The sequence below is a fragment of the Plectropomus leopardus genome, chromosome 10, assembly GCF_026936395.1.
Source record: "Plectropomus leopardus strain MGB_pleo_1.0 chromosome 10, ASM2693639v1, whole genome shotgun sequence".
Lineage (NCBI taxonomy): Eukaryota > Metazoa > Chordata > Actinopteri > Perciformes > Serranidae > Plectropomus > Plectropomus leopardus.
This window is the reverse complement of record NC_142185.1, coordinates 10,459,171-10,472,885: the sequence shown is the minus strand read 5'-3', so window position 1 is coordinate 10,472,885 and position 13,715 is coordinate 10,459,171. Positions and strand designations below refer to the sequence as shown.

The 13,715-nt window shown below is 39.7% G+C and overlaps 1 protein-coding gene across 3 annotated transcripts in view; it reads left to right on the top strand.

Annotated features, from left to right (window-relative positions):
- Positions 1–13,715, top strand: part of LOC121949453 (neuropilin-2-like) — a 124,564-nt gene that overhangs the window by 102,064 nt on the left and 8,785 nt on the right. The window contains exons 16-17 of one of the 3 annotated variants that reach the window (XM_042495144.2): positions 1,683–1,715; positions 7,761–13,715. The exon at positions 7,761–13,715 is cut by the window's right edge and continues 1,749 nt beyond it. The exons of 1 other annotated variant lie outside the window; for it this stretch is intronic. In XM_042495144.2, the coding sequence (XP_042351078.1) occupies positions 1,683–1,715; positions 7,761–8,131 (404 nt within the window). In that variant the 3' untranslated portion in view covers positions 8,132–13,715. The remainder of the gene's footprint in view (positions 1–1,682; positions 1,716–7,760) is intronic. One more of the 3 variants, XM_042495143.2, reaches the window with a different exon arrangement.

Below are 13,715 nucleotides of genomic sequence, written 5' to 3'. Positions count from 1 at the left end.
CTTCCTTCCCATTCCTTTATTTCCCTTTTTTTTAACCCCTCCCTCACTCTTCTAACCCCCATCTGCCATCTACCGATTCTTTTCTCCAACATGTCTGATGAGATTAACACCTTGTCTATACAATCAGGAAAAGAAAAATCACAGGAAGGAGAGACAGAGATTGACAAAGCAAAAACAAGAAAGAGTCAGAAACAAGACACATAAAGAGATAAAGACATTCAGGGAGGACACACTTCCTGGTTTCCAACCCTGTCAACCCACTCTTTTGTCTTCCTCTCATTATTTTCATTAAAATGAATGTCATCCAGGAAGATTTATGGGCCTTTAGACTCTTATATCATCTCGGTACTTGGACAAATCTTTATTGATTTTCTCGAAAAGGAGTAACAAGTGCCTTTGCAAAAAGTGCAGCGTCCCGCAATTTTTTGAGATTCAGCTGTATTGAAATGCATTCCTGTTAACAATCATGAGAATTATAGTTGTACCATGTCGATGTAATCATGGAAATATGCCACAGTACACTGAGACTGAACAAATTCCACAGATGATAGATTTGGCGCTGTATTTCATGTTGGAAAGATCTACTGAAAAACAGAAATATATTTAATTAAACTCATATCAAGACAAATATGTATTAATCATGGCTCATATTTTTCTTCTTATAATTTAGCTCATTCTTTACAGAGTGACACCAAGGCCTGTAGAGGCTAATGTGTGCTTCCTGTCCTCTGATATAATGACGTAAGCACCAATTTTACATTGAAACTAATCATAAAAACTCAAAAGGGACCTATTTTAATCATTTTCAGGTTCATACTTCTATTTAAAGTTTCTAACAGAACATGTTTTAATGGTCAATGGTCAATACTTTTTTTTCTTCACACTGTCTGCGCCACCTGTATTGACCCTCCATTTGAGACAATCAATCTTGGTGCCTTTATCTTTAAGCCCCCCTCGAAAAATCCCAGTCTGCTCTGATTGGTCAGCATTTACTGGCCTTCTGCATCTTAGTGTCTGTGCGCCATCATGGCAGCGAGGAAATGAGTGTCACAGAGAATAGCAGCACTTTCTAACAAAAAGAAATGATCAATAAAGCCTCTAAACACAACTGGGCATGTCCCAGATGTTAGCATGTAGCTACATGTAGCAGTTTTCTTGCAGCCTGGGAATGACTTTAGCCTCCTTTCAACTGTGAAATGACAGTGATATGATCCAAAATCAGGGAAACATTTGTAACACTGGCAGCCTAGATTGCATGATTCTCTGACATTAGCATGTAGCTTCATGTAGCAGTGTATGCTACATAATGTAAACATGCCTGGAGAGGATGATCATATAAAGAAATCATGAGCTGATTACTGCTTGTTGCCAAAGAAGAGAAAAAAATGAAACTTGACATTATATCATTATACTATATATGACAAAAAATAAAGAAAACCATAATAGGCTCCCTTTCAACTAGAATTATTAAAATCCAATTATTATTAAAATCAAGTCCTGTCCAAGAGTAGCTTCAGTGAACAGGAGATTTAATTTGCAAACGCATACCGAGTATGAGTCATCTAAACTTTAATCACCAAATCACAGTGGTTCAGGCTGTTCCTTATCTCTCCAATGCTTAATCACAATTATCAGCCGCTAACCATCATCAATAACACCTCTTTTTTCTCTCTTTTTTCCAGAGCCTTTCCCTGCTTTAACTCCTGGCATAACCAGTAAGTCCTACTTCCTGTTTCAGTTTGTACTTCCTGTGCCAAATGTCTGTGCTTCTGCTTGTTGCTAAGCTCGCAGCACTGCACCGACCCTGAGGAACCTTGTTAGCGCATAACATACTGTTTGTTGCTTTTAGCAAAAAATATAAACCAAAACTCAACCTTTGAGCATTTACATCATTTCCAAACAAATCTATATGGTTTGTGATACGTAAAGTTCCTTGTATGATATGTCCACATTCTGAAATTTAAGCACTTAATCGGGGTACATACTTTTTGGTAGGTGGACTTCATCCACATTTAAGAAACTGATGGTGGCAATGATGAAACTTGATTGAATGGATCCACTGCATTGTTCCAGCATGACTCCCTGCATGCTGGGCTGGTACTGTTGGTTATGTAGTTTGGTATGTTCCTCGATGAGAAAATGACTGTTTACCACCACATAAACAAATAGTTCCACATGATTATTTACTACAGAAGCAACACTGGCAGACTGAGTACCATCAGGGTGTATTTGCACATCCCACAGACTGATATGTTTTCAAGTCTTAAATGGTGTGCACCATGTTGTGTGGGATCTGTCACTGGTATACATGAAGGCAACACAGTGAGTGTGATGATAGTGTGCAGAGTCAGACCCACAGTGAATTTTGCCATTTTTCGTAGTAAGCGCTTTAAAAGGTGACACCTGAATGAAGGTTGAAATTTTGACGTTTTGGTTGAACTGCTCAGACAAATTGAAGCTGTCTCCATCTATTCGTTTTTCTCGGGTTATCACAAAAGAACTAAGCCGAAATTCCCCTACTTCCTAAATGTAGACAGCAGCACACACACTCCTCATTTATTTCCCCATCCTGGTTTGCTGTCACTGTGTAAGCTCTCTCTTTTTCTGTCTCTTCATTCAAAAGAAGCCTCTCTTCTTCCATCTCTTTACTTCTTCTTATTCCTATCTTCTAAGCTTTTCTACATTTTGCTCCTCCCTATTCTTTTTCATTCCCTTCCTCACCTTTGTCTTCAGTTTTTCTTCCATTTTTTTTCCTCTCATCACTTTGTTACTCTGACCAACAAGCTGTTGATCCCACATGATTGAAATGCAGGGCTCTCCACTTCCTTTTCTCCCTTTTCTCTCCTTCATCTTCAAATAGGCCAGTCTAAAAGCAGATCAAAAAGGGGTTAGGCAGATTATGCTACTGGATTGCTTGTTTTTAAAGTCTGGGCTGAGACCTAAGACCCTAGATTGCTTCTGTCTAGAGACCAAAACAATATAAACAGTGGTATAGAGTGCTCTAAGAATGAGTCCTAAAACCCGGAAATGAAGAAGCATTTCAGCAATCCTGGTTCCCTCATCTCAAAGTCAGCGGGTTTCTTGAATGGGTTTTTGGTTAGATGTCTGAAATAAGGTCTGTGGTTAACACAAGATAAAGAGATTTTCATGTTTTGTTCTACGATGTAAATACATCAGTAAATACCCCACTTGTGAACTTTGAAGCATTTATGTGTCTTAAAAAAAGGATGATAACAAGTGGCTAAATAAGTCTACAGAATGTCATCATGCTGACAGCATTGCTGTGATGTGACTTTAAGTCATGCAATTGTGACCACATTTAGGCATCACAAATCCTAAAAGTAGTGCTCATTTGTGAAAATTATCTTGCAGAACATACTATGTATTGTAAATGTTTTTTTGGCATTGGTCTTATTTTGTGCAATAATCCAAAATGTAGTGGAAAAACTCCATAGGATGATTGACGAGGAAATCACAGCCATGTAAACTTCTGAGTTGGCCTACAGAAAAACAATCTCTGAGCACTTTATTGTTGAGAAGCCTCAGTGACACTGAATTTCTTTAGTTTAGTTGTATCTCATATAAAAGGTTCTTGACCACTCTGAGCCAAGACCTTTATGATTTGTAGATGTTTTTACATTTGGCGATCAGTGTGCACATCATTGATCAATGATGGTTGAGATCATATCTATTTTCTAAGTTACATTTTATCGCTGTAGATACAATGGCGCATGTTTTTTCAGCTGGGGGCTTAAAAAAGACAATAACTGTGGTAGTTTACCCCTACATTACTGATGCTCTGTGCGTCATCAAGTCAGTTCAGTGTGTGAGTGTCTGTGTCTGTGTCTGTGTCTGTGTCTGTGTCTGTGTTTGTGTGTGTGTGTGTGTGTGTGTGTGTGTGTGTGTGTGTGTGTGTGTGTGTGTGTGTGTGTGTGTGTGTGTGTGTATACACGTGTTCCTAGTGTGTGAATAGATCAAAAACATTCCTTAAATGCTGTCAGATACTCGAACAGCACTCAGTTTTGTTCAACACGAATCCGTTGAATAAAAACAAAAATACCATTCCCAAAAATAGTAAAACTGAGAAACTCAGTCACCTGACTCATACACTAATTATTTGACCTGAAATGCTTGCAGGTTTCTTCAGCTGTTGGGTCCTGAGCAGGTATCATATGACTCGCAGCAGGACAACAGTGTCAGTTCTAGCATACATGTGTTTTCATGAGTCTGAAGCCCATTGAGAAGGATTACATTTCTCCTTTGGAGCGCCTGTTGAAAAGTGAGCTAAGAATTAAAGTGTTTCTCTCTGGGTGAGCAGATATAGATGAACTTTACTGAGGACCTCCTGAGTTTATTTTAAATATACATATAAATGCTTCACTTGATTTTTAATTTTCGTGTGTCTTGATGTTGATAGTTACGCAATCAGTGTGTGGTTTGTGGTTGTGGACAGAAGGGATTCTTATGCCAACATCCTGTAGGTGAAAAGAAGGGTTAAAATTTCTATTCAAGTGATTATTCAATAGGAGGAGAAGCGTCAATTGACGCTTGTAACATGCATTGTGTCTTTTCCAAAACATTTTTACAGGAAATGTACAGTTTATGCTCATTACATGCATATATTCTCATTCAAAATACACTAACAATATAGGCTTGTTTTGTTGTTGTTGTTGTTTTGTTGTTCTATTTGCTTAGGTGAAGGCAACAAAAGAACATGGTTATGTTTTTTTTTTTCATGGTTTGACTTAGCATGTACTTAGTTGGTGACGATATTACTGCCACCTCCTGGTTTGTATTGTACCCCGCAAAAGAAGCCTCTTTGCGTTGGTGTCTGACACCAACATCACTGACAAAATGGCGCCGATTTATGAGTTGGGGATTTAAACAGACTCAGAATGCAGTGACTGACTTGGTCCTGACAGAGTGAAGATACCCTTAAAGGGATCAGGAAACACAACAATCATTAGATTTTAATTGTTTTTCTACTTATAATCATCCATCTTGAAAATGATAAGTATCCAGTGGAGAAAAACAAGTAAAAATATATAATAAAATAAAAATAAAATCAGAACTGAAGATCAAATATAAAGTGTAATGTTTGACTGAAGTCTGATAACATGATCCTTAGTTGACAGTGCAATAGCAGTTTCATTGTGGTGTGATGTGTACCTGTGTGCTGCACCAATGGGTTTTGGTATCCATGGTAACCAAGGAGGCATTTAGCTTCTGTAAGGAGAGGGAGAGGGCTGGTGGCACACTGACCTATCACTGCTACACACACACACACACACACACACACACACACACACACACACACACACACACACACACACGCACACAAAGCTAGCTTCAGTTTGACTGGGAGAGGACTCCCAAGAAACTCCACTTTCTCAAAGTATGTCATTCAGATAAGGCAGGATTGTTGATGTGTGTAGTATAAGACCTTGAATGGAAAGATAGGCCAGTGATTCAGAAACTCTAGTAACCAAGGTTCCTTGAAAGCCTCACTTTTTCGCTCACTTTAATAGTAGTGCTCTTGAGAATCTTCCCCCTTTCTTTCCCCTTTTGATGAAAAAAGCAAAGTAACGGTCAATTTTTGCAGCCCTAGAAATCATCTGTGTCTTAATCCACTGGTGGGAAGACTCTCTGTGCAGGCTGCTTAAAGCACAGCTTTACAATCAAAGCCAATTTTAAACCCTTAAAGAGTACGTCTGAACTTTAGGAAAAAAAGAGACAAAATTAAGCTCACTGGTTTCCTTGAGTCTTTCTCTGCACCTCTCCTTCCTCTGTCCTTTCATTATTTCTCCCTTCTCTCCTGCTTGCCTGGACTCTATTTCTTCTTTTTTCTCCTCCTTCTTTTCTCTTTCACATTCTTTCTTTTTTTCATTCTTTTCCTCTGTCTCTCTTTCTTCCACAACCTCTCTCTCTGCGGGTTTCTTTCACAGTGAGTTGACAGAGTATTGAAGTTTCAGACAAACCCTCTAATGCAGGATTAAAGATATCATGGCAGGATTAGCTCGCTCCCTTCACTAACCCCTCCCTCCCACCCCCTCTCCTCACTTTCTACCACCCTTCTCTTTTTCACTCCATTCTTTCCTCCAATAATGCCTCTCTCTCTTATCCTCTCTCTACCTCTGTAATTTAGCTCTGATTTCCCTCTCGTTCCCTCTCCATCCACTCGACTCCCTTCGGCGTGATCTTGCCCTGATAAAAGCAGCTGCGTCCCACCAAATACAACCACTTAACACTCCCCACCCTTTGTCCAAATCAGCCAGTCACTGCATAATCAAGGCTTTGCATTCTCTGATCGAATCTGAGCGCATGGCATGAGCCTCCGCGTGTCAATGTGCAGCTACTGCTTGTGACGTTTGATACTATGAGTGAAAGCAGCATAATGGGAACATATATGCATCAGTGTTGTTGTTGTTTTTTTTGAAGATTGAAAACTTTCAAAGACTCAGAGTATGCAACTGGATGTGTTAATATTGGGAAAGTGAATCTGATCTGGCAGCGGACAGTTTGTTTTTTTGCCTGCTGTAGATCTTACATAGGCCTACTATGTTCAGTCTAATACTAGGAAGGCAAAATATTGCAGCTCATTGCAGCAGATATTGACCATTCACTAAGTCTCACCTCAACCCTATTGTTACTCTTACCAGGCTGGTCAAGCTTTCAACTCATGCATGGCATGTGGCCTGTACCATTTACATTGAGAACAATGGCAGATTTATTAGCCCACTTATCATAGTCATTTTTGAAGCAGTAGATTCTTGATTTTAGACAGAGGTAGACAAGTGCAGGCTTCCTATTTCTAGTCAGCTTTGATCCGGTTTTCCAACTGAATTGGCAGATTTTACCAGTTGTTGCGAGATAGCTAATTAAGCAAATGTTAGCTGCATGAGTTGATCAAAAACACCATCCCAACTGACATTTTAATGTATCCATCTGACTTATTTTTGAAATGTGAACCTTAGCAACTCTGACGGGGTCTTAAACATGCACTTGATAGCTACGTATGCCTACTCAATTTGCTAAAAAGCTAAAGCTGCATGTCCCAGGCAAAATGTCAATAAATCAGCTCCTAGTAAAAACAGCATTTTTATTATCTTTTTAACAAAATATTTAACCTAAATCACAGTCTTTCCTTGGCTTTAACCAAAGTGCATTTGATGCATAAACATAAGACAAAATAGTCTTTGTTATTATGTTTTTGTTTTGTTTTGTTTTTTTGCTGTTTTTATTAAAATGTAACTCTAATGACAATCTTTCCTAACATTAACCAAAGTGCATCTGTTGACCTTAACCCAACCAGATAAAGGAGTCTGGCAAACACAAATGCAGACACAAAGTTTTGGTGTCAGATCCTGCACTTTGTATGCTGTCATCCTCTGCAACCACCTCCTTTTAAAGCCTAGATGCAGTAGATTACAGTTCTGTTTCTATACCTCAAAGAAAGCATTTTTTGAACATAATCCAGACATGATCCAATTATGCTGCCAGAAATACTTACTAAAGAAAGTACTTTTGTAATATACAAATAAATGACAAGGAGACAGGGCCTGTGTAGAAATCCAAAAGCTTGACAGACCTGTCATACCTTGTTAAAGTTGCAAAGCTATGATTTGAAAATCATTTTTGGGGGGATAAGTTTAGCGAATGGTCAATAAGACAATTAACAGCTTGTAAGTCTCCAATTCGGCCTGCATGCCTGCCTCCCTCGTCCACAGTGCCAACCAGTAATGTGTCCTCCTGCCCTCCAGGGGGTGCCATGTCTGGGATGGAGCCCACAGTAGACACAGTGGCGGTGAAGCCCGTCCCTGTCTACTGGTACTATGTGCTGGCGGGAGGCGCTGCCCTCTTGCTGCTGGTCACTGTGACCGTGGTGGTGACCATGTGCTGCCATCGGTACCACTGGGCGCCAAAGAAGACCAGCGGTAGTCATCATCATTCAGTGATGTACCACAACAGCCAGCATCCAGTTCAGCAAAACTGCTACCAGAACCAAAACCTGAGCTATAATCTGATCCAGAGCCCTGACCAAAACCACCTGTACCTAGGTACTGGGCCTAGTCCTGACCCCATGCTCACCATCAGACTGGAGAAAGATGACAGCTGTGATTCCCAGTGTTGAAAACAATTGGACTACATGTGAATGATATTTTATTAGAATTCGTTGTTTAAATAAAGCAATTAAAGGGTGTGAAAATGATCAACAGCAACATAAATGCCACTACTCACTGATGCAAATCTCCATGGAAGAGACATTGCAGTCCCTGCTGTAGATGACTGATCTAATGCACCTTTGCTAAACTTCCTCTTGGGCTGGCACGAGTAGAACAAACTCCTGATATTAAACTTTACCATCACTGGCGAGAGTAGATGAAAGAACTTCATTTGTCAATTCTGATGGCTGAGGGCCTGAGTGCCAATTTTTGATGTACTTAAGTGCATACTGGCTTCTATAGCTGCACCCAAACCTGGATAATGATCAGAATACCAAGTAAATGAAAGCCTATAGACTGTGGACGAAACATATACATTGCCAGTGTTGTAACAGCACATTTTCCTCTACTACAAATGTCAGCATAGGATATGTCTGTCCGCCTTGCTCTGATCTGCAGCTTGGACACTGCCTGCCTCCAAATACCCTGTCTGACAGAAAGGGGATTTACACACAGGTACAGGGAGATTGAATTCAGAATGTGTGCTATATAAAGAAAGAAGGCTATTTCTCTGGGCCTGAATGAAGCTGCTGTTTATTTGTCCACCAGCCTTTGAGAGAGCAAGAGTGACAGAGACAGATTAAGGACAGAAAAGGAAGAGGTGCGGGGAAAATTAGCGCTGTCCGTCCAGCCGTGACAGATAGACGGCTACACATCCACCGTAGGTGGCTCCTTTGGTCTGTGAACGAGGAATCAGTGTTGCGCTGTTCTCTGTCTGGTTTACACAGAGGGGGGAAGATAGGATGAGACAGCTTACATCGCATCCCACAGACCTAGAACACTCTCAGCATCCAAACACACAAAGGTCTCAAACACATATGCACGGACACTTCAAGACTTCAACGGCTAATTATTGCGTGTTACCCTGGGTGCATTTTTCATTACATCCTGATATGCCTTTCTTAAGATGTGCTTTAAAACTGTTACCTCTTCACCTCCAGAACGAGGTAGTGCCTCAGTGTCAGATTGGAGTATGAATGGACTCTATACAGTTTTGCCTTGATATGATAAATAATGCAATGCCTGTGTCTGTTGATGTTCAAATTTAACATTGTTGTATGTCCTGCACACATTACACTGGGTGAATGAAAGAAATGCAAAATCATATGTGATGACTTTCTAAAGATGCAGTTTTCTTTGAGGTCTGTGGAAGTTTTTACATCCATTAACTCGTTTTTGTGTCATCCTATGAGAAATCAGAATGTTCTGCATATCAGCCAGGGGACCTGAAAATGTGGTCAACTAGGCTAGGGGTGTAAATCACCAACTTTAACATGACACGATATTATATAAATTCTTTGGACAGTGATAAGACATTAGCCAATAGAACAAAGTCTGCCACAATTTTAATATGATGTAATATGACCATCTAACACAATCCATGACAAGAGAAGCTGCTGCCCCTCTCTGTTTTGCTCTTGGCCATAAAAAAATAAAAACGTCACAGAAATTTTACTTCTAACCAGTTAGGTGCAGTAAAGGGTACTTTAAAATGACTCAATTATCACACATAAAACAGCACATGGGATGAGTTAACCATCAGGACTTTAGTGTCAGAGTCCTTTCTAGAAGAAATCTTTTCATTTTAACCAAAACAATGGTCCATGATGATTTTTCCTAAAAAAACCAAGGCTATTTGGCTCAAAGCCCTGAAGAAGAACTTCCCTCACAGCCATCAAACATTGATTGATAACATTATCATTAAAAAAGTAAAATGTTCAGCGCAATAATAACTGTCAACGCTCACAGACAAAACTGTTGCTTTTTGTTTCTCACCTATTGTTTGCTCTTTTACACTGCATAAATTAGCCTACCGGCTAGCAGCCTTTTTCTCTACTCATAGCTTAACTATTTACATGAATTATTTATTCCTTTTTTTAATTACCATGGTTTGAGTCACAGCGTCTCCTGACAGAGAAGTTTAGTTAAATGCACATTTTTCATCCTAACACTGTTAAAACAAAGCAGCTAATGCTGTTGCCAGAAGTTAAAAGAGTGAGATGCCCGGCCAGGCAGGTACATCGTCGTTAATTTCACAGTGGCATTGTTTACATATCACATGCTCTGTGTGTTGACCCTTATTTTCTCCAAAATCCAAAATATGTCCACACTGCTGAATTATTCCCACGTAAATGACATTGTCCTCATCATTTTTCTGTTGGCTGCCTGCTGTTATCTGCCTGCCACAGAATTTCAAAATAAAGGGGTATCCTAAAGATATAAAATAAAGATAAGATGTAAGATAAAGAGATATGCACTTTGTAGTAATCAAATTGCATTGTTAAATCGATATATCGGTCCAGATCGATGGATCGTTCTGCTCCTACTGGGCTGCACAGTTTTGTTTCTATTTGACAGGTGTGACCAAACACAGGCAGTGAGAAAGAGCTTCTTACTTATGAAGCCTTTTATTAAACCGCTGATCCAGGATCAGTTCTTTTGAACAATCATTTCATTTATCGTGATCTCTCGAAACAGACTGATTCCAGTGCAGCACTCTTGTCACAACCCTTACACAGGTTTCTTGATGTTTTCTTAATAATTTGTTGAACCCCTTTTTTAAAAAAAAAAACAAAACATTTCCCTTATGTTGATGCAGATGCTTAAAAATGGGTGACATGATGCATTTTTTAAGTTAGACACAATTTTGAAATGTTTAGCACTTTTCTGCTTCTTGATCATGATTTATTGAAGGCTTTGACAATTTATGACATTTACTGTGAATCTTAGTGTAAAAAATAAGTTGAGTAATTTACTGGTCGTGAATTAAATATATTTTCTTTCTTTGTAATCACGTTATAGTAGGCCTTCGTGTACTTCTGATGTATAATAGTTGTACAATGTGATTTTTTTTATACTCACTGACTATTGTTTTATGTTGATTGTGTTCACTGAGATGATCTTAACAACTTTTATTGACCTTTATTTGATGTCACAACCTCAAGTTGAAGCCATTTGTCCCTTATCTAAAGCATTTAGCTTACATCATTCAGGGACACAAAGCAAATCAATAAGTTATGTGAATGTTATTCAGATGATCTAAAAATAATTAATTTGTTTTTGGTTTGAGAAGCATGGTATCAACTTCTAGTCATATTCACGTCTGTGAAATTGGGGGCACCACCGTGATACTTATTTTCTGGCTTTCTCAGCAGCTCACCATCTTATGTTGTGTGCTGCCCCCCCCCCCCACATCATTTTGTTCATGCTCAAATCCCCCAGCCTTTTTATCAAAACCCGCTTGTTCCTATGCTACTCCTTGCCTTCATTGCAAATCCTCCCAGTAAAAAACACAGGAGGGAAAATGAGAGGCAGAAATGGAGGAGAGCAAAATCTCTCCGAGGAGAAGGGCCCATTAAGCGAGCCCCCTTTCCCTCCAAAGAATGCGCCCAGAGATGGAGAAAGATGAAAGAAGTAAAAAAAAAAAAAAAACTGCTCTCTATACTTTCTAAAGATAGATTTTTCTTTTATTCCGAGAGGAAGGCTAACGGGGAGGCAGGTTGGGGTTTGGACTGAAGGAGGGAGAGAATTGAAGGAGGAGGGCAGGTTGTTTCAAACACAAAAGCAGATGAAAGAAGTCTTTTGGCAGAATAGACAGCGTGATGGAGACACACATTACACTCACTGCATGCGCGCACACACAATCTAACAAACACAAAGCTGTGTTAGCAAAGAATTCCAACAAATTTGGTCATTTAAGTGCATTGTTGCATGCATGTTCAGAGAGTGTATCCACTTTGCAGCTTCCTATATCGACTTATTTCATCAAATTGTGTCTCATAAAATGCAGTTTTGTGCTTTAGTCAACAAGTATTTTGGTTGTTCTATGCTTGCATATCCATCCTGTCTGCCAACCATTTCAATCGACTTGTGCATGATTTACACATTATATGACTCACTCTAGCAGGCCTGCGCTGTAACCCAATCAATGTGGGTCCGAAATCCAACCAGAGGAATGATATATGACTGTATTTATGTTGTGCTACCCATGCACTTTTCTCCTCCATTCTCTCTCCCTCTATCAAACTTTTTGCAAGATTTGGAAAATGTGCTAGCGTCTTTCATGCGACGCTTTTAAATCAACCTTCCCTCACTCCCCTCTCCTGTCTCCATCACAGACTACTTTGAAGCCCTTTAATATTTCTAATTAGTTAATGGAGCTGATTGCATTCATAAAACCCTGCGGTAAGCATTTCTAGCCCTCAGGCCATTTCTACCCCCCCGTCGCCGCCTCCTCCTTCTCCTCTGTTTCCTGGAGAAATATTACGAGTGAAAGCACTCTAACAGGTCCGCAGGCCCCCTCTGGAACAGCGTATGGTGCCAAAGAGCCATCCATGTCTTTTCCTGAGTAAAAAAAAGAGCCCCCATTTTTTTATTCTTCTCTTTGCTAATTGGAGAGTGGAGATAAAATGGGGCTACAGGGAGTTTTAATCTCATTTCAGATCCGCGTGATGATTCTTCTCAGGATCCTAGCCTGAGGGCTTTAAGCCGGGATCATTAGAAAGCGTTCAACAGTCGTCCAAAGAGTGTCCGAGCATATCTCTCTTTTTTATCTTGCTTCTTTTGCTATCTAAGTGATTTCATGTTTTTTTTTTTTCCTGTGGTGATTTCAGTTGACTGTGACAAAAGAGAGACTGTACATTTAAACAATCAGAAGACAAGACAGAGGACTGATTGGATGCTTTCATGTGCATGTACTAAGTATGGTCTTACATGGAGACAACATTTCAGTAAGACCTCCAGAACATTATAATTTAGTGAGCGACTACTGGGATCAGCCATATTTAGCTTAGCAGGTATCCACTGTTGCGGGGAAAACTGCCTTTTCTGCAAGCACTTGTTTTTTATTTTTTGATTTGTTTTGTTTTTTTACATTGAATAACATGACAGCATTATTTTATTCAGTGGGATGGTTATTTAAAGTCATGTTTTTAAACTGCAGGACGCTCTGGAGTTTTCTGAGCTTGCATGCTTTGAGATGTCCGTCTGGTTGGTCAGATATTTTTCAGCTTTTGCCCTCAATTTTCTGATAAGAAAATGTAGGGATAAAGTGAAACCACATGTTGAGTTTTTGGAATAACCCTTGATGATGTCATTTTTAACAAATGAATTAACACTGTTGTTATTATTCTTTGATTTCTTGTTCTAAAAATTTTTTTCTTGATGTTTTATGCGTTGGAAACAGCAAATAGTGATCATTCTGAACCCTGGCCTAAGTTAGGGAAGAACAGTTCTCAGCCAGCATGGGGCCCATGTGAGTAGTAAATGGGCTGAAAAATGGGCCCTATATTGGATAATCCACTGGTTTCATAATTGACCCATGCCAATTGCTCCCATGGGTGAGTTTACCTGAGTGAGCCAGAGACGGGTTATGCATGGGTACCAAGCGGGTATGGGCCCAAAGTGGGCATCATATCTGGGGCCCACATGGGTAAACCTACCCTTGTGGGCACTTGGCATAGGGCCATTATGAAACTTATGGACCAGTGGTGG